The sequence below is a fragment of the Macaca thibetana genome, chromosome 4 (genome assembly GCF_024542745.1).
Source record: "Macaca thibetana thibetana isolate TM-01 chromosome 4, ASM2454274v1, whole genome shotgun sequence".
Taxonomy (NCBI): domain Eukaryota; kingdom Metazoa; phylum Chordata; class Mammalia; order Primates; family Cercopithecidae; genus Macaca; species Macaca thibetana.
Window position 1 is genome coordinate 144,199,129 of NC_065581.1, and position 18,724 is coordinate 144,217,852.

At 33.3% G+C, this 18,724-nt stretch overlaps 1 protein-coding gene across 4 annotated transcripts in view; it reads left to right on the forward strand.

The window, feature by feature from the left end:
• Positions 1-18,724, forward strand: part of TBC1D32 (TBC1 domain family member 32) — a 223,988-nt gene that overhangs the window by 176,586 nt on the left and 28,678 nt on the right. For all 4 annotated transcript variants that reach the window (XM_050788740.1, XM_050788739.1, XM_050788738.1 and 1 more), the window contains 4 exons: positions 3,044-3,127; positions 14,351-14,420; positions 16,404-16,519; positions 17,022-17,176. In XM_050788740.1, the coding sequence (XP_050644697.1) occupies positions 3,044-3,127; positions 14,351-14,420; positions 16,404-16,519; positions 17,022-17,176 (425 nt within the window). The remainder of the gene's footprint in view (positions 1-3,043; positions 3,128-14,350; positions 14,421-16,403; positions 16,520-17,021; positions 17,177-18,724) is intronic.

An 18,724-nucleotide genomic window follows, 5' to 3' on the forward strand; every position in this document is an offset into this window, starting at 1 on the left:
ATGTAAACCATAGTACTTTATTGGACATTTCACTCAATACAATATTATACAGATGCTCTTCAAGTTACAATGAAGTTACATCCTAATAAATGTATCATAATTTGAAAATACATTTAACACACCTAACCTATTGAATATCATAGCTTAATCTAGCCTAGCTTAAACGTTCTCAGAATACTTATGTTATCCTGTAGCTGGGCAAAATCTAACACAAAACTATTTTATAATAAAGTGTAATTTATTGAATACTATACTGAAAGTGAAAAACAGAATGGTTGTATGGGTACTGAAAGCATGGAGCTGTCCTAGTTCTGGAGTCAGTTATTGTTGTGATGATATCTTAGTTTCTTCAGGCTGCTAAAGCAAAATACTTGAGAATATTTCTAATGAATAATCATTAGGAAATTATTTCTTACAGTTCTGGAGGCAGGGAACACCAAGATCAAGGCACCAGCAGATTCAGTGTCTTGTAAGGAATTGCTCTCTACTTCAAAGATGGTGCCTTCTTACTACAGCCTTACATGGCGAAATAGAGGGAAGGACAGCTCCCTTCAGCCTCTTTTATAAGGGCACTAATTCCTTTCATGAGGACAGAGCCCTCATGACTTACTCACTTCCCAAAGGCACAACTTCTGAGTAATATCTCTTTGGGTATATATTGGATTTTAACATAAGAAATTTTCAGGGATACCAACATTTAGACCATAGCAGATGACAAAGCCCAAGGAGAAAGCAGAATCAATACCCAAGTATCCTTGAATGGTCTGCCTTAGTTTTCTCTCAGCAGAAAACCCACGTGTTCTTCTTAGTATATAAATATTATAAATTTTGGTTTCATACTCTATTTGTGTCATATTCCTACCCCAGGAAATAGATATGAGTAAAGGGAGAAGGCCCATAATTTAAAACCCTCTATAGAAATTCCAGATCTGTCATTTAAAATTTAAAAATTCACTTTAGAGGAAAGAATATTCTGTGGTTTACTTTCTGGATAGTAACATCCTAGAGTTAATTTGTTTTAAAGTTAGGGATTGTTTTGTGACATGAATTAATTTCCTTGAGTTAATGGAATTTTCAGTGGGTTGACAGTGAGGCTGTTGGTCATACTGAGATAAATAGTCACTTTAGTAATTATGTAGTTCAGCTACACTTACAATTGGTTAGAAAGATGTACTGAGATAAGAGTCATAGGTTCAATTACCACATATAGATCGATTTTTAGCATCATTACATGAGTATACCCTATCCCTCAAAATACCTAAAAATATATGTTGCTATTTAAGGGTTGCTGGGCAAAATGAATAAATAGGCATCAGTAGAAATCTAGAACCTTCTGGGAGTACTTTAGTAAATGTCATTTTTACCTATGCAATATAGAATTAGTTCATCTGTAAGCCTCTAATATACTGATCTAATAACATGTTTGAATATCAGTATTGTCAGAAAATAGTGTGGCTTGCTATGTATGCAGTTAGTCATGTGACTCAAGTATCAAATTATTTTGTATGTAGTTCTTTCACAGATGTAATGAATTTTCTGTATTTCTGACCTAATCTCAGGCACAGGATTCAAAGACTTGCTTAGCAATATGCTGTGTCTTTTCCCATTAACTAAAGCACTTTACTTAAATACATAGTGTGTAGCAAACATGGTTGTGCTGAAGTAAAAATAATTACATTATTACATTATGTTTAGAGTTGTAAAAGTGTCTTTCTGTATAATCTTTGTTACTAATGTATATCTTGCATCTTAAATTATTATTAAACTAAGAATGATTATATCTGAACTTCATGAAGACATTGTTCTTTCTGCAAAATTTATAATCTCAAGAGACAGTATTAAGTGATTTATAAAGAAAGAAGTTTATACACATAGAATTTAAATGCTCTCACCTGAGGCCTATTTAATTTGTTAATTCATAGAAGAAAGACTTTTGAAAGATTTTTATAAGTATGGCAAAATTTGTGTCTACACATGAAGATGGAACCAGTCTAAGCAACTATAAACATAAATAGTTTACAATACTGATGTCCTTTCTGACCCGTGACGATTGGATTCTTATACTTTTAATACTCATTTAGCTTTGAAATCATCGTATGAATAGAGTTCAATGAATAAAATCATTTCATTTTTGTCCTAAGCCATTAAAATATTATGAGATAAAACTTGTCAGCTACAATTGCTGAAAAGCATATGTTATTCCTCTTTGATTTTGGACTTTCCACCCATTGAACACTAATTTTTCTTCAAGAATTATATACTTAAAATGTACTTATATGTGAAATAGGGTTCATTTAGTTAATGTAGGTTAGAGTTAATATCCTGGATATAATTAAGGGACAATTTTACATAGTGAGTAAAGTGTACTTATTATTTAAAGCATAACATTGACTCTACAAATTCATTTATTTTCAACAACAACAAAAAACTCAAACCCACAACAAACTCTGGGTTGCATATTAATTATATTGTACCTGTTTATATCCATTTCAAGCGCATTAGATGTAAGCCTAGTGGCATTATCAAACCAGCCTAGAAAATAACCATTTTATCACTTCCAAGCCAGCTAGGTCAAGCCTTCTTTTGATATTGGTTGCCTTGAATAGATACCATCAGTTGCAAAGCATGTAAAACATATAATATGTCCTGATTTTGAATGAGCTATGCATTGATCTTAGCCTTAGAACCCACTAATATTTTTTTTAGTTATGCATAAAGAACAAAGGTATTATAGCATAATTAGTGATACTTTCAGTTTTGAAATCATTTAGCAAATTCTGAAATAATTCTTAGAGGATCTAAAGATAACAGATGATCCTTTTTCAGTTTTATGTTGAATAGGTTCTCAGCTAAGCTATTAAAGTTTAATTTGCATCAGAAACAGTGTTATGAATACTAAAACAGTATGCATTTGAATTGAACTCCCTTAGAGTGTATCTGTGAAGTTCAGATGACTTTTATATGCTAGTTCTATGATTTAAGGATGCATTGTCACATATTATTCTGACCTTTAATATCCTAATTATTCTCTTGTTTATTACAGCCTTAGTAGAATTACTTGAAAAATTTGTGCTTCATCTCACTGAAAGCCCATCTGAATGCTACTTCCCTTCAGTGGAGTATACAGGTACATTTTTAACATTTTGAAGTTTGAAAAAGACTCAGTATATAACAAGATAATCAATGGAGATGTGTAATGATATTACAGATGTGCAGTTTTCTCATCCTAACAGACTCTTACTTGGTGCCATGTACATTCCAGATATCATTAAGCCTCTCTTCTTTGTAAATGTCTGGGTTTCCTTGTAACTCTGGGATTCTTTCTTGAGCTTTTTTTTTTTTTTCTCTCTCTATCCACTAAAAGTTGTTTTGCCGTAAGCAATGTCTTCTACTCTTCTGATTCTATCCATTATTCTCTAGTGGTCTCCTGTGCTTATACCATTTACCTATCTCTCATATATTGATGATTTCAAAATTTACATCGTTCACTCAAAGATCTACTATAGGCTTTATTCTTGTATTTCCAGCAGCCTAATAAGAAACATCACCTGGATAATTCCACAGAATCCCTCAAACTCAGTATGTCTAACAAAAGATATATGCATTTCTCTGGGTCAGTGTGATAGGCATGCTAGCCTGTGTCCCGCAGCAGATACTGAGAGGTCCCAGTCTCAACCCTGGCTTCTTGTGCTGCAATCTTAACTGTACAGGGACTTACTGAGTGACATGTACCCCTCTGAGCTGAGACATGTCTCTCCAGCTTCTATCCCATAGCAGATCCCTAAGATACTAGTATCAGCTCTAATTTCTTCTACAGCAGTTGGGGAGCTGTCTTTTCAGTGCAGGGACCTGCTAGGAGATGTGTGCGCATCTGAACCGGCATGATAGGCACATGAGGCTCCACCTCACAGCAGATCTTAAGGAGCCTAGTATCAGCTCTGGCCCCTCCTGTTGTGACTGAGGAACTACCCAACTTGTACAGAGACCTGCTGGCTTACACATCCCTGTCTGAGCCAATGAGTTAGCCTATCAGCCTCCTTTCCACAGGAGATACCCAGGGGCCTAGTCTCAACTCCAGTCTTCCTTATACAGAGACCTGCTGGAAAGCGCACCCATCTGAGATTTATAGTCATCTGGACTCTGATTTCTGGCCAGAGTTCCTGCATAGCTCCAGTGTTCTCTTTGGATCTTTCCCATGTCTTTCTGGGCTGGAAAGCTATGTCAACCTCAGTCCTTGCAAGACATGCAGCAAGCCTGGGCTTAGAGTGTTCTCTAGATGGGTACAATAGTCACAGGCTGAGGGAACTCTACAGACAGTCTGCTTAGAATCCCTGGAAGGCCCTCTAGAAAGATAGGCACAAATAAAGCTAGACTGCAAAGACTAAAATATATACATAATTCTGCAGCATGTAGATATCATCGCATATCCACAAGTATTAAGAACATTCGTGGAAATATGACCTCACCAAATGGACAAAATAAGATGCCAAAGACCAACCATAAAACAATGGAGATGTGTGATCTCACAAAGATTTCTAAATTGTTTTAAGGCAGTTCAACATACTTAAAGAAAATACTAAGATCAATTCAGAAACTTATCAGAGAAATTTAATAGAGAGATTGAAATCATTCTTAAAAATTAAGCAGAAATCCTGGAACTGAAAAATAGAGTGATTGAAATGAAAAAAATGTAATAAAGAGCATCAACAGCAGAATTGATCACACAGTAGAAAAAATATCAGTGAGCTTGAAGATAATTTGAAAATACACAGTCTGAGGAGAAAAAAGGATGAAAAGGAATAAAGAAAGCTGATAGGATTGATAATGACATCAAAAGAACAAATATTTGAGTTTTTGTAATTAAAGAGAGAACAGAGAGACAAGGGCTAGAAAGTTTATTCCAGGAAACAATAACGGAAATATTTCCAAACCTGGAAAAATATACAAATGACTAGATACAGGAAGGTAAAAGGTCAACAATTAGATTCCACTCAAATAAGAATTCCCCAATACATATTATAATCAAACTCTCAAAGTCAAAGACAAAGAGAAGATCCTGAAAACAGAGAAAATAAGCAAATAATATACCAGGGAGTTCCAATATGCCTAACAGCAGATACTTTACAGGACAAGAATGAGTAGGACAATATACTCAAAATGTTGGAAAAAAATAAAAAATAAAATCATGTAAACCAAGAATATCATATCCAGGAAAGCTATGTTAAGAAATGAAGGAGAATAAGACTTTCCCAGACAAACAAAAGTTGAGGGAATTTATCACTTTCAGACCTACATACAAGAAGGGCTAAAGGGAGTTTTAAAATGGAAAGAAAAGGATGCTATCATGATTATTGCACTAATATTTAGCCATGGTATGTTAAACCACTTATATCTTTACTAAGAAGACTAAAAGACAAACTATTAAAAAATAATAACTACAACAATTTGTTAAGCAATAGGCAATGTAAATATAAATTGTGACGTCAAAAATTCAAAATAGTGGTAGAAAGGAATTAATGTGTATAGTTTTTGTTTGTTTTTGCAATCAAGTTATTATCTTTTAAAAATAATATCATTATAACTATAGGAAGGCTTTGTAAGCCTTATGGTAAACAGAAACAAAAAAAAAACCTATAATAGGTACCCTAAAAAAATACTAGCAGAAAAAAATAAATGCAAAAGAAGGTAGTAAGAAAGGATAAAGGAAGAGAGGAATCACACAGTAACTAGTACACAAGTAATAAAATGGTTATTATTAATAATAACATTGGTGTGAATGGACTGAATTTTTCTATTGAAAGATACAAAATGGCTGAATAGCAAAATAGGACCTAACTATATGCTTCCTACAAGAAACTCACTCCACTTATCAAGACTCACATAGATTGAAAATGAAGTAATGGAAAAAGATATTTTATGCTAGTGCAGCCATAAAAGGATAGGAGTAACTATACTTATATCAGATGAAATAGACTTTAAGGCAAAGACTATAAAAAGAGACCAAAAAGGTCATTATATAATGATAAAGGGATCAATTCAGTGAGAGGATATAACAGTAATAAATATACATGCATCTAACACTAGAGCACCCAGATTCATAAAACAAATATTACTAGAATTTACGTGAGAGATTAACTGCAATACAGTTGTAGAGGACTTCTCTCCACTTTGGCCATGGATAGATCATCCAAGCAAAAACTATAGAATCATTTCAATAGATACTGAAAAAGCATTTGATACAATTCAACATCATTTATGATTAAAAAAAAAAAATTCAACAAATTGGATATAGAAGGAACATACCTCAACACAGTAAAGCCCATATGTGATAAACTCACAGCTAACATCATACTGAGAGGGGAAAAATAGAAAGCTTTTACATTAAGATCTGTAACAAGAGAAATCGTCATAATAACCTTTTCAGTTGGTATCTCTACTTGGAGTCTGGTTCTTTTTCAAAGGTGCTCTTTACACTGCTCTCAGAGTGATCTTTGACATGTAAATCTACCCAATCATTCCTCTGCCATTTCTCACCATTGACCACAGCATAAAGTCTCAGCTTATTATCATGGTACCCATGATCTTACATCATCCTGCCCCTTCCTTTTTTCTAGCATCATACTTTCTTTCCATGCAGAACACTAAACTCTTCACATCACTCCCAACTACCCTCTGTCCCAGACACACGTGTTCATTATTCAACAAATTATCCTGTATTAGGTACTGACACTGTGACAGAAGAAGTCTTCCCCTTATGGAGTTTACTTTCTAGTGGGAAGAGAGAAAATAAGTAGAATATTCAGTAAGTTAAAAGGTGTAATGATACATGAGGAAATACACAACAGAAAAAGTAGCTGGGAAGTTTTAGGAGTGAAGACTACAGTATTAAATAGTTTTCATATAAAGTTTTATTGATGATGTGTTTTTGTTTTGTTTTGTTTAATTAACCACAGTTCAGCAGGGGAAGTACAGGCAAGATATATGGGTATGTTCAGGGCAAGAGAGTGCTAACAAATGGTCACGAAGGAGACTAATATGGCTGGAAAGGAGTAAAGGAGAGGAATTGGTGGTGTTAAAAGTCAGATAGGAGAGCATGATACAGGATCTTGAAAGTCATTGCAGGTTTTCATTTATAAGAGCTTTGTGGCTGTGGTTTTGAGAAAAACCACATGACATGCTGGTTTTCATTTTATAAGAGCTTTGTGGCTGTGGTTTTGAGAAAAGACTGAAGGAAGACAAACGACTGAAGCAGGGAAATGAGTTAAGAAGCTATTGAAAAACAGTACTGGCTGAGATAAGGATGTCAGTAATGGAGATCGTGAAAAGTTTTTGGATTCTGGATATATTTTAAAGATAGTGCCAACATAATTGGGTAACAGATTGAATGTGGGGTATGAGAGAAAGAAAGGAGTCAAGGAGGAGTCTAAGCTATTTTTCTGAGTTACTAGGAGGATGGGATGATTGTACACTGAGATAAAAAAGAATAGGAGAGGAATGGGAGATTAAGCGCTGGCTTTTTTGTTGTTTTAGATACTTGTTGGACATTCAAGTAAATATGCTTTATACATTCTGCACATGTGACTCGAGTTTAGAGGAAAAGTGTGGGCTACACATACAAATTACGAAGCCATCAGCTTGGTATATAAAGCCAATATATCTCATTGTAATTTCTTTCTCATATTCTGACTTAGTGTCTAATTCTTCACATTCCTGTAAATTTCTTTAGGGTTTTTTTTTGTGTGTGTGTTTTACCTATCATTTCATTCTCTGCACCTGGAACAATAATGTCAATAAATGTCAACAATAATGTCAATAATGTCAATAAATGTCATTCTCTGCACCTGGAACAAAAAGGAAAGAATGGATAAAAGAATGATGGAGGAAGGCTTTATAGAGTGTGTCAATGAGTATCTTAATAGGCAATAGAGTAAACCATTTAAGATTTCTGAGCAGAAACTTTACTTGATTCACCTGTACCTTACAACGATTATTTTATAATAGTAACTGTGTAAAGGAAAAAACGGAGTATAGAAATGAAGTTTTCCATGGATGAATATCCAATACTTAAGGGGCAGTGAATAAAGAGACAGTGAAGAAAATAGAGTTAGCATATACTACTGATAACAGATCATCTTTCCTGTAAGGGTGATGTGACTTCTTCTTTTGCTGAAGAAACCATCATTCAAATATGTGTTATTTATTCAAGTTAGACATATCTTTCTAGCCTTATTACCATTAACTGCCCAAACACATTCTGCGCATTTGCCTCACTAAATTTTTGCTCCTGTTGTTCCTTCTAGATGAATGCTTCCCTCTCCATGACATCCACATGATAATGCCCGACTCACCTGTAAAGTTTCAGCTAGAATGTAACCTCTCCTCTTATTCCTAAGCAGGATTCTCTCTTCTCTGCTCCTACTGCATTCACTTTAAACCACCATTTTGATGGTTTTATTATATTATATATGGCTAGATTAAATTGTTACATTAGGTATCAAACTCCTTTGTATCTTCAATATGACATTTAATTTTATATATATATATATATATATACACACACACACACACATATACTGTATTCACATCTATATTCAAAGAAATGTATTATAGTTCTGGAACAAATTTAAATATCTAACAATTCACATATTTAGATATATGTGACTATACAGGTGAACCTATACTTATTTACACATAATGACATCTAGTGCAAATCTGGGAAAGGGGTAAAAGAGACCTAAGAGAATGAAAAAAAAAGAAATGAGAAGAAAATACAAGATACTATTAAACAAAAGTTAAGGTAGGTGAAAGGAATTGATATCTATTGATCACCGCTTTTAAATTAGGTATTATGTTGAGGCACTTGATAAACCTTGTGCCATTCAACCCTCTCTGAACTAGACATAATCATCATATTTAAAATGAAGAAATTGAGGCATAGATGAAAGAAAACAAATTGGGAAGAGATTTTAAAGGAAAGTATTTGTGAAGAAAATTATAATCTTAGGAATGAACGTAAAAATCTATTCGAAAAACATGCAACTATTAATGGTTAAGTTGGGGAGTAATAGGAAATGAGTAAGAAGTATGATAATCATGGAAATTTGCATGACCACAGTGGGCATTTCTTTAGACTTAAGTATAATAATCTCCAATTTGTGTAGCTCTCTTTTGCACATTGTTTTATTGGACCATATTTTCTGTAGAAAATCTAAAATTAAAATAATATTATAAATATTATCTAAATATTCAGCACAACTGAATGCTCAGTGTGCATGCTTTACTGCCCTCTGTTATATTTCTAAATTATGCCGAGTGAGATCTCAGATGTCGGCTTTGTTGAATGTATTAGCGAGGCAAATAAACCCTGAATGCGGATTTAAATTCCTTAAAGGTTCCAGCTGAAGCTATTCACCGGTCTGATAGTAAAGCCAAAAAATGAAGTGACTTTCTGTTGATTGATTGTTTAATATTCATTATTGTGATATACTGAGCTTGTTGCTATTACATTGTTTTCTTCCCAAGGCTTTAGGTATTCTCATCCTTTATCATGTATTTTTTGGCTGGTGGAACAATTTTTTTTATTGTAAAATTTCACTCTATTTGCTTTAAATTAAAAATGGTTTTGATATAAAATGTTTTAAATCAAATACTGGGTAGATGTATTCAATTTTTTTTAGGTTTCTGGAAATGAGAAATTGATTATCTTTTAAAAAATGACAGCCTTCTAAACCCTAAGGTAGTTAAAATTAGAATAACACAATCATCCATCTGTTGTTAGCTCCCTCAGGATTTCAGTCCATTATAAAATTTGCAAATCTGGAAAAATCAAATTAGTTTGACTGTTTATCCCTTTAAAGAAAGAGGAAAGAACAAACAGATAAACTTCTGCACATTTGCAGTTTGTAAATTCATGCAGGTATCTTTCCATATCTTAACAGACATTTCCTTTTTGTTGGTTCAATTCCCTGGAACAAGTTGAGAATTTTTTTCTAGTGTAGTTGCTTCTTTGAAATGATAAATTAAATGGCCCTTTCAGGGTAATGTGTATTTTTATTTCTTTTCTCTTCGTGATGCTAGTTAATCAAAAGTTAGAAAAAAATCAACATTTTTCTTGTTTCACCATTTGATTATTAAAATATAGTTTTAAATTTAATTAAATACCCTTAAACACCTTTTATACTTTCTTTGAAAAGCAAAGATGCTCTCTTCTATCTTATATTTATGAAACGTTTGTGAGTAAAGCACAGTGTGTGATAATTGCAAAGAGATATTTAATATGCACCTTTCCTCAGGAAGGAAAAATAGGGCATATACCTAAAATTAGGAATTAAACAAATTGCAGCATATAGTAAGGTAGAAAATAAAAGAAACTGACAGTTTTTCAACTGACTACTTGCTTTCAGGCAATATGCTTTTTAATATGCTATTTGAATTTGGTAATTGTCAAGAGAGGTTTTATTTTAAGGGCCACAGGTGTCCAGTGGAAAATGACATCTGTGTCAAATTGGTGCCATCATGGAAAATAAGAGGAGGAAGTGTTAATAGAGAGCAGGAGTAGTACTTGTGCTGCCTCCTGGGTTATTAGAATGGAAAGAAACAAGAGAAGAGGGGAAAAGTCTTCCAGGCAGGGGTAATTGCATAATCAAGACAGGGAAATGCTTTTTTTTCCCAAATAACCCTGACTACATCAATTAGGAGGCTGAGACATGTACAGTAGACTGGTCACAAGGTACTGAATTCTGTGGTAGTAAGAATTGAATAAAATGCATAGATACAATTACATATTACAAAAGAAGCAACAGAACTTACAGACTGACTTTGGGAAAGGAAGCAGGGAGGAAGAAATGTAGTCCATTGATTTCTTTGGGTAGTAAGAGTTTTCTTACATTAGAACAGATGAGGGAGGGCATTAGGAGAGTCAGTAAGCAGCCGACCAGTAACTACCTCTGCATCCATGGGAGAAATTCTTTACTCTTCTGAAAGTTTATTTATATTTTCCACACTATTAGGTGCCAGGCAGGATAGATTTGATTTCTTCTACTGCTGCTGTATGTGCTAGCTTTGCAAACCAAAAATAGAACAGAATGCATTACCACACGGAGTGGTCTCAGTTCATGTTACATAAATTTTGTCAACTCATTTTATTTTGAAACTATAATTAAAAGTATTGGTTATTTTGAATAATTTAATTATTAACTCTAGCTTAGATTGAATTAAGCATTGTTAGTAAGTGGGTAAGAATGATGCTATACATGTCATTGGTTGGTTGACTCTTCAACAACTTATTTCATTATGCTTTTCACAGTGACTTCAGGGAGTGGGAGCTGTCTCTTCTATGTGTTACTTGATTTTAATATACAGAAAATATTTTTAAGTCTATGTCTGTTTTCTTCTCCATCTTGCTTCTAGTTTGATATTTAAAGTACAATTTCTTTTGTTGCTATTCATTGGATGTTGGTTCATTCATTTACTCATTCATTCATTCATTTATTAAGTATGTATTATGTATCCTACGCACTGTTTTTCCTACATCAATTAAGTACTCGTTACCAGCCATGCATAGGGATCAAAATCCTCTGAAGACGTCCATTTTTTAAATTATTTCATTTTACTTATTCATTTTTCCCCATCAATTTTGTTTTATTTTTGAGATTTCAATTCCTGCCTTATAAGTTAATGTAGTCCAGAGTTTTATATAATAAAAGTTTCTTCCACCTAACTTTTGTTGTCTGAGATGTGTTTAGAATACAAAATTTACTTGCTAAGTTATTGTATATCAATGATATACAGTGATTTATTGTATATTGATATTGTATATCAAATATCATACAATTTAAAATGGAAACCTCTTTTTTTTTTTTTTGAGATGGACTCTCGCTCTGTCACACAGGCTAGAGGTCAGCAGCATGATCTCAGCCCACTCACACCTCTGTCTCCCAGGTTCAAGCAATTCTTCTGCTTCAGCCTCCCCAATATCTGGGATTACGATGTGCCACCTGCCAGGGTAATTTTTGTATTTTTAGTAGAGATGATGTGTCACCATGTTGGTGAGGCTGGTCTTGAACTCCTGACCTCAGGTAATCCATCCCCCTCAGCCTCCCAGAGTGCTGGGATTACAAGCTTGCACCACCATGCCTGGCCTGGAGCCCATTTTTAAATATATGCTCCTAACCCATTTTCTTATATCTTCATTCCTCCTTTGGGAAAGTTTTTATTCCTTCCATATTTTTATCTCCATAGTTTTGCTCATTCAAAAGTTATTTACATCTCTTTCACATCAGTGATTTTTGAAAATGGATATTTGGTGTTTGTTTTGGTATGCCAACACCTCCATATATTCTCATTTAAAAGCCTTTTTGAGAATTTGCTACACTACATTAAAGTGAAATTTGGATAATGTTGTATAACTATCCAATTGTAACTATATCTAAATTTAACTTTTGTTCCTTTAAATGTAAATCTTAACTTTGTTGTGTAAGAAATAAACTGTAGAGGTCTTTAAAAATACAAATGACTGCACATACCCTCTTGGCAATCTTATTTGTTAGTCTGGAGTCAAGTCTATTTATCTTTATTTTTGAAAAGTTCCTCAGAAGATGCACCGCCATAGTTGAGAATCATTATCTGTTGAAATGTGTAGAGTTATTTTTTTACTCTGAAGATACAGTCTCATAAAGTTTTAGATAGGGTCTAGACCTTGGAAATTATTTGTACAACTCTAGAAAAGTGAAAGGACTCATTTCAGGCCTCACAACTAGACCACTACGTAAGAACTCTTTTCTTTCACAGGGAAGAACTAAAACAACCTTCTCATAACATCCAGTTCCTTTGGACAACTCCTCTCACCTTGCTCCGTAACTTTATTATATTCTTCACTGATATGTTAGGTCAGTGCTTCCTGATACAATCCACTGTGGCCCATGGAACACATCATGATGGGAATGCACATTCTTAACACCTGTCTCCACCCTCTGCGCACTCATCCTTTACCAATAAGATAGCTATCTATATCATACTTTCCAGAGGGAAAAAACATTAGTATTACTATAAGCATGCACATCTATATATGTTAAGGTTCAACTTAAATGCCACTTCTTCCTAACTAGACATAATCTCTTCATCTTCTGAATTCATGTAACACTTTATCTGTATCATTCCTATTTCATATAGGACTTTAAAATACCTTTATCAGAGTTATCTATACACACATTTGATCTCTGACACTACATGGAAAGTTTTTTAGGGAATGAGGTATGATTTATCTTTTATCCCTCATAGCTTCTTGCATGGTGTTCCATACTTACTATGTCAGAGATGATTTATTAAGGGGATGAATGAGCCTGGAAGTGAAATAGATTATATTGATAGTATGAGAAACACCAATGTGTAATGAAGTAAAAAAAATAAAAAAAATAAAAAAACCTCATGATATTCTGAAAACCTAGGTTTTGGTCTTCTCTACCACTAGATAACTGTGTGATGAGTCTCTTAATTGTGTCTGCATGCATTGTGTGTTCATGTGTTTGTGTGTATGTATGCATACTACAGTTTTCTCAGCCAGAAGTTGAAAGTTCAGCTAGACCCTGAATGCTATTTAGTTGTGCCTTTGAGGGTTCACTCCTAGTTTGGTCTTCTGCTGATCTCAAGAACTAATCCAGACTTTCAGCCTCTCCTGCAGTCCTCTGTACTATGCTATTTCTATTCTGAAATGGACTTTGTAGATAATATAAGCAAGCTAATCACTATCTTATTTGTAAGAAATAAATGAAAAGTGATTCTTTATGAAATGTTTGGATATATTACAATATAAGATATAACTAACCCCTTCATCACTTTTGGTTAGATGATTACAACAACTACTTCACAAAGAAAACTTGGCATGCAGGAAGACATTCATTCATTCTACCCTCATATGTTATCATACATTAAAAGTAGAACACTGATTACTTAAATATTAGTGTCAGGAAGGAAATAACCATGCTTGTATATATTTGTAATTCAAAGTTTTATGTATATATTGCATGATGAAAGTAGTATTTCTAGATCACTTTTTGGGTCAATGCCTCTTTTTGTTCTGAGAGTCAAGTTAAATAGATTGTTTCAAAACTACCATTGTTTTGTATTTAATATGCTTTCCAACACTTTTTATGGGAAAAAGTTATTTGTAAAAAGTTTTCTGTTAATTCCTTGGAAAATGTAACTGACAGTTCCTAAAATAATGAATTCATCAGTGTTTTCAAAATTCGCATTAAAATATGTAAAAATATTGCTTTCATCAATTTTCAATTAAACTGTGATTATTATGCAAACTTTTATACACTTTTATAACTCAGTTTTCTGTTGTCTTTAGCTACTGATGCAAATGTGAAGAATGAAAGCCTTTCATCTGTGCAGCAGCTTGGCATTAAAATGACTGTCAGGTATATTATAGGGAAATATCTCCCTTGTGCATTTCTAGAATTTGTTTTATCTGCCTCATATGTGCTCAGTAGTATTTAATTTAACAACCAACTATTTTGTATACTTTAAATGCAGAGTTTATCATTTGGAAAATGACTTTGTTTTTGAGGATATTGGCACATGATTAAATTACCTCTACAGGTAAATCAGTTACAGTTCATTGTTATTCCAGAGGCCAATTACAGTGTGTTTAAGCTCTCATGACTATCAGGTTTTTTACAAAAATAACATTGTAAAAGTCAGCACATTGGTAGCACAGTCATACTATTTTCCAGAATATGATTAATTCCGTGGTGATGAGTACAAAAGTACCTGAAGGACAGATTCAGAAGTTAAAATTAAAAAACTTATTGCAGTTTGAGTTTTTAATACTCAAGTTGTAATTTTGAAAAGAAATGGGTAAGCTAAACAGTGAACAGAGAGTTAAGGACTGAAACCTTGAAACTTCCTTTCTTGCTTATTAAATGGGGATTTTAACATTCCCATTTTACTTATAGAGTCATCTTCAGAATCAAGTTTTAAAAAGATACATGTAAGACTTATTTAAAAAGCCGAGCATTTTTATAAATTCACAACATGATGAAAATGATATTATTTAATAATTTGAACTTACACGTCTGTATCACATTGGGCATATGATTCTCTTAATTACGTTTTGTGATGCTGTGCCTGCTTTTTATACAAATATTTTATAATGCCCTATTGCTATTCTGAAATGGACTTCGTAGATAATATAAGCAGGCTAGTCACCTATTTTTTTAACTCAATATAATATCTTATTTGTAAGAAACAGAAAGTTATTATGAAATGTTTGAATATATTACAGTATAAGATGTAGCTGGCATCCAAATGTAAAATCATTGTGACTCTGGCAGCTACAAATACAGATGAATTTTTGACTTCGTTCCTCAAATACTACAGTGTTGCCACGAGCAAAGAGACTTTTTTTTTTTTTTTTTTTTTGAGACAGAATCTCGCTCTGTCACCCAGGCTGGAGTGCAGTGGCACGATCTTGGCTCACTGCAACCTTGCCTCCCGGGTTCAGGCGATTCTCCTGCCTCAGCCTGCTGAGTAGCTGGGATTACAGATGCATGTCACCGTGCCCAGCTAATTTTTGTAGTTTTAGTAGAGACGGGTTTTCACCATGTTGGTCAGGCTGATCTCAAACTCGTGACCTCGTGATCCACCCACCTTGGCCTCCCAAAGTGCTGGATTACAGGTGTGAGCCACCACACCTGGCCCAAAGAGACTTTTTAAAAAGTGATGAGCAAATATTAGTAAGGTTTCAAAAGTACGGAAGTACAAAAGCACTACCTTTGGTTGATTTACACATAGTTGCATTGTATATATACTAAAAAATACAGAAGTTTTTTTTTTTTAAGACAATTAGTTTCAGATAATTATAAACAACTTTTTCATCCATACCAGTAACAAATAGGACATTTGCAAGTTATTGTTCAGGACTGTCCCATGTCTAATCATCTGACCCTTGCTCATTAAGTACCAGTAGTGCCCCCCGATCACTATGACAATGAAAAATAGTCCTACAAATTTCCAAGGCGGCCCCTGAGGGAAGTACCACCTCCCTTTAGGACCATTACTGTATGAACTCTACAGGTACTTCTACACTCAACATTTTGTAAAACTAACCTGTCAACATTCCATATTTTAGATTCAGTTCAGGAAAAAATGCTTATATTATACTTTTCATCTACAGGATATCATCATTTTGTTCTCTCATTACTGTTTCATCTTCCTTTAAAGTTATCTGTATTTGCCAGATGAATACTGCTAATCTAAATATGTCATAATCATCAGATACATATATTGAGAGCTAATCTTTCATAAGTGCTCTGTATAACATAGTTATGCTAAAAGAAGTAATTTTAAAACATTCATTGCAAGACCTGATATTTTTTATGTTTTGTGGGCTTTTAATATAGGTATGGCAAATTCCTCAATCTCTTAAAAGATGGTGCAGAAAATGATCTTACGTTGGTTTTAAAGCATTGTGAGAGATTCCTGAAACAGCAGCAAACTTCCATAAAATCTTCTCTTCGTATCCTTTTTGAGTAGATTCACAATATTTAATTTTTTTCACATGTTTTTCATGATTCTTTGATGGTATACCTGGACACATTTATAGTAAAATAGTACATTGAGCTATATTAGTGATTTGTTATGATATATTCTTACAGTATTTTATTCTGTATTTTAAATATGAATTTTGTTAAATTGAGTTGTAATCATTATATTTAGTCTTACTCATTGAATCTTAAACTGAATAAAGTCATTAGAATGTATTTTCAGACATCTCTAAGAATATTTAAAAACTAGGTTTCATAAACTCCGGCCACTGCACTCCAGCCTGGGCGGCAGAGCGAGACTCCGTCTCAAAAAAAAAAAAACAAAAACAACAACAACAACAAAAAACTAGGTTTCATAAACTCAGAATAAGAATGTCTGCTTTTTTGTTTAACATATTCATTGTATTTTATTTATAGAATTTTAATATTTTGTCTTACAAAATATTGTGAAGTTTTCTTAACTTAGTTTTTCAGTCTGCCTGCAAGGGAATTATACTGGCCATGACTGGTTTGTATCTTCTCTGTTCATGATAATGTTGGGAGACAAAGAAAAAACATTCCAATTTCTTCGTCAATTCTCCAGGCTTCTGACTTCTGCTTTCCTTTGGTTGCCAAGACTACATATTTCTGTAAGACTTCAATCTGTTTTTAAAAAAGGGTTTGAAATTTTAAGAGACATTATACTTACATTCACTGGGGTGTTATTGTATTTGAAGGACTTTGTCATAAATTATACTCATTTTTCTACTTGAATGTTTTTTGACTGATTCTCTTTGATTATGTAGATGTGACATTTTCTCAAATACTTGGTGTCTTACCTAATAGTAACTGAATGATTTATATTAGAAGCATTTTCATGAAGTAGAAACATGGTAATGAAATAAAAATGATAGTTATATCAGTTAAATTCTGCACGTAAAAAGAGAACTATTGAATTGGTGTTTTGTATCATTGCTTGGTTAGAAAGAATCTCTGGCTGATTATGGTGTAAGAAAATCATTTATTAGGAAGATATTGTAACTATTTTCTATAGAATAAGAGAATCACTCATTTTATGTATATTTTGGAAATCTATACTGAGTGTTTTTTAAAGTATTGTAATGTATTTTAAAAGATTGTACTAATCTTATGCAATCTCAGAGGTTACTTTAGAGGTAAGTATATCCCTCAATCAATTTATAATGTTTATGTTTATTTTATTTATTTATAGGCTGTTGTTAAGATTTCCAACTAGGGGAAACTGCCAAACATATCAGCTATGCTAATGTTTCTCAAACCTTTTCCATGACGTGTTGCATTTGGACAGTGAAATCACATGGCAGTCAAGGATAAACTAAGGGGATTGGCGAGTATCTATGTGGAGATGAAAATATTCATTAGGTGTTTTTTACAATATATATTTGTGATAAGGAAAATAAAATTAATTCATCATGGAATACATTAAATATTAAAAATTTATAATGTTATGCTTCAAGTAGCTATGTACAGTTACTTAAAAAGATCATCCAGTAATTGGTCTTCACCATAATGAGAAATTTTCCTCCCATGAATAGAGGGAAACAAATGGCAAAAAAAGTATGCACTGGTTTTTCTCCAATCAATGAAACTATTTTCCTGGTGTTAACCAGAATTTGAGTAATTCTGTTCCTTTAAACTGTAGTTGAAGATTTTAAAAAACCTAACAGCCTTTTCACTCTTTCATTTTCAGATGTAGTGTTGAAAATCTTTTGATAATGGGTATGGATTTTGTGTCCAATCATTCATTCTCCTGTCAAATATTTTAAAGCAATATCTACATTCCACTAGTCTTAACAGTTCTGCCTTTAGTGTTCAGATTATGACACCATCTAAACATCACCAGTGAATCATATTAAACCATAATTTTCTAAAGTTCTATTTATACTTTGAGCCTATAAAATAGTACATTATTTTTTTTCATAGCATCGATGATCTTGTGTTCTGATAGCATTTCTTTCTGTAAAGCTGAAAACAAGCAGGACTCTAGCAGCTTGAATTTTATTTGACTTACCATTTTGATAGCATCACTGAATATGGAATGTGTGAATGGAAGGGAGTGACACATTACTGGCTCGGGGTTTTCAGAATGATCTCTTGATGTAAAGCCTTGACACCTTTCTAGTGACGCAGCTATACTGTCAGTGAAGACTTAATGCAGT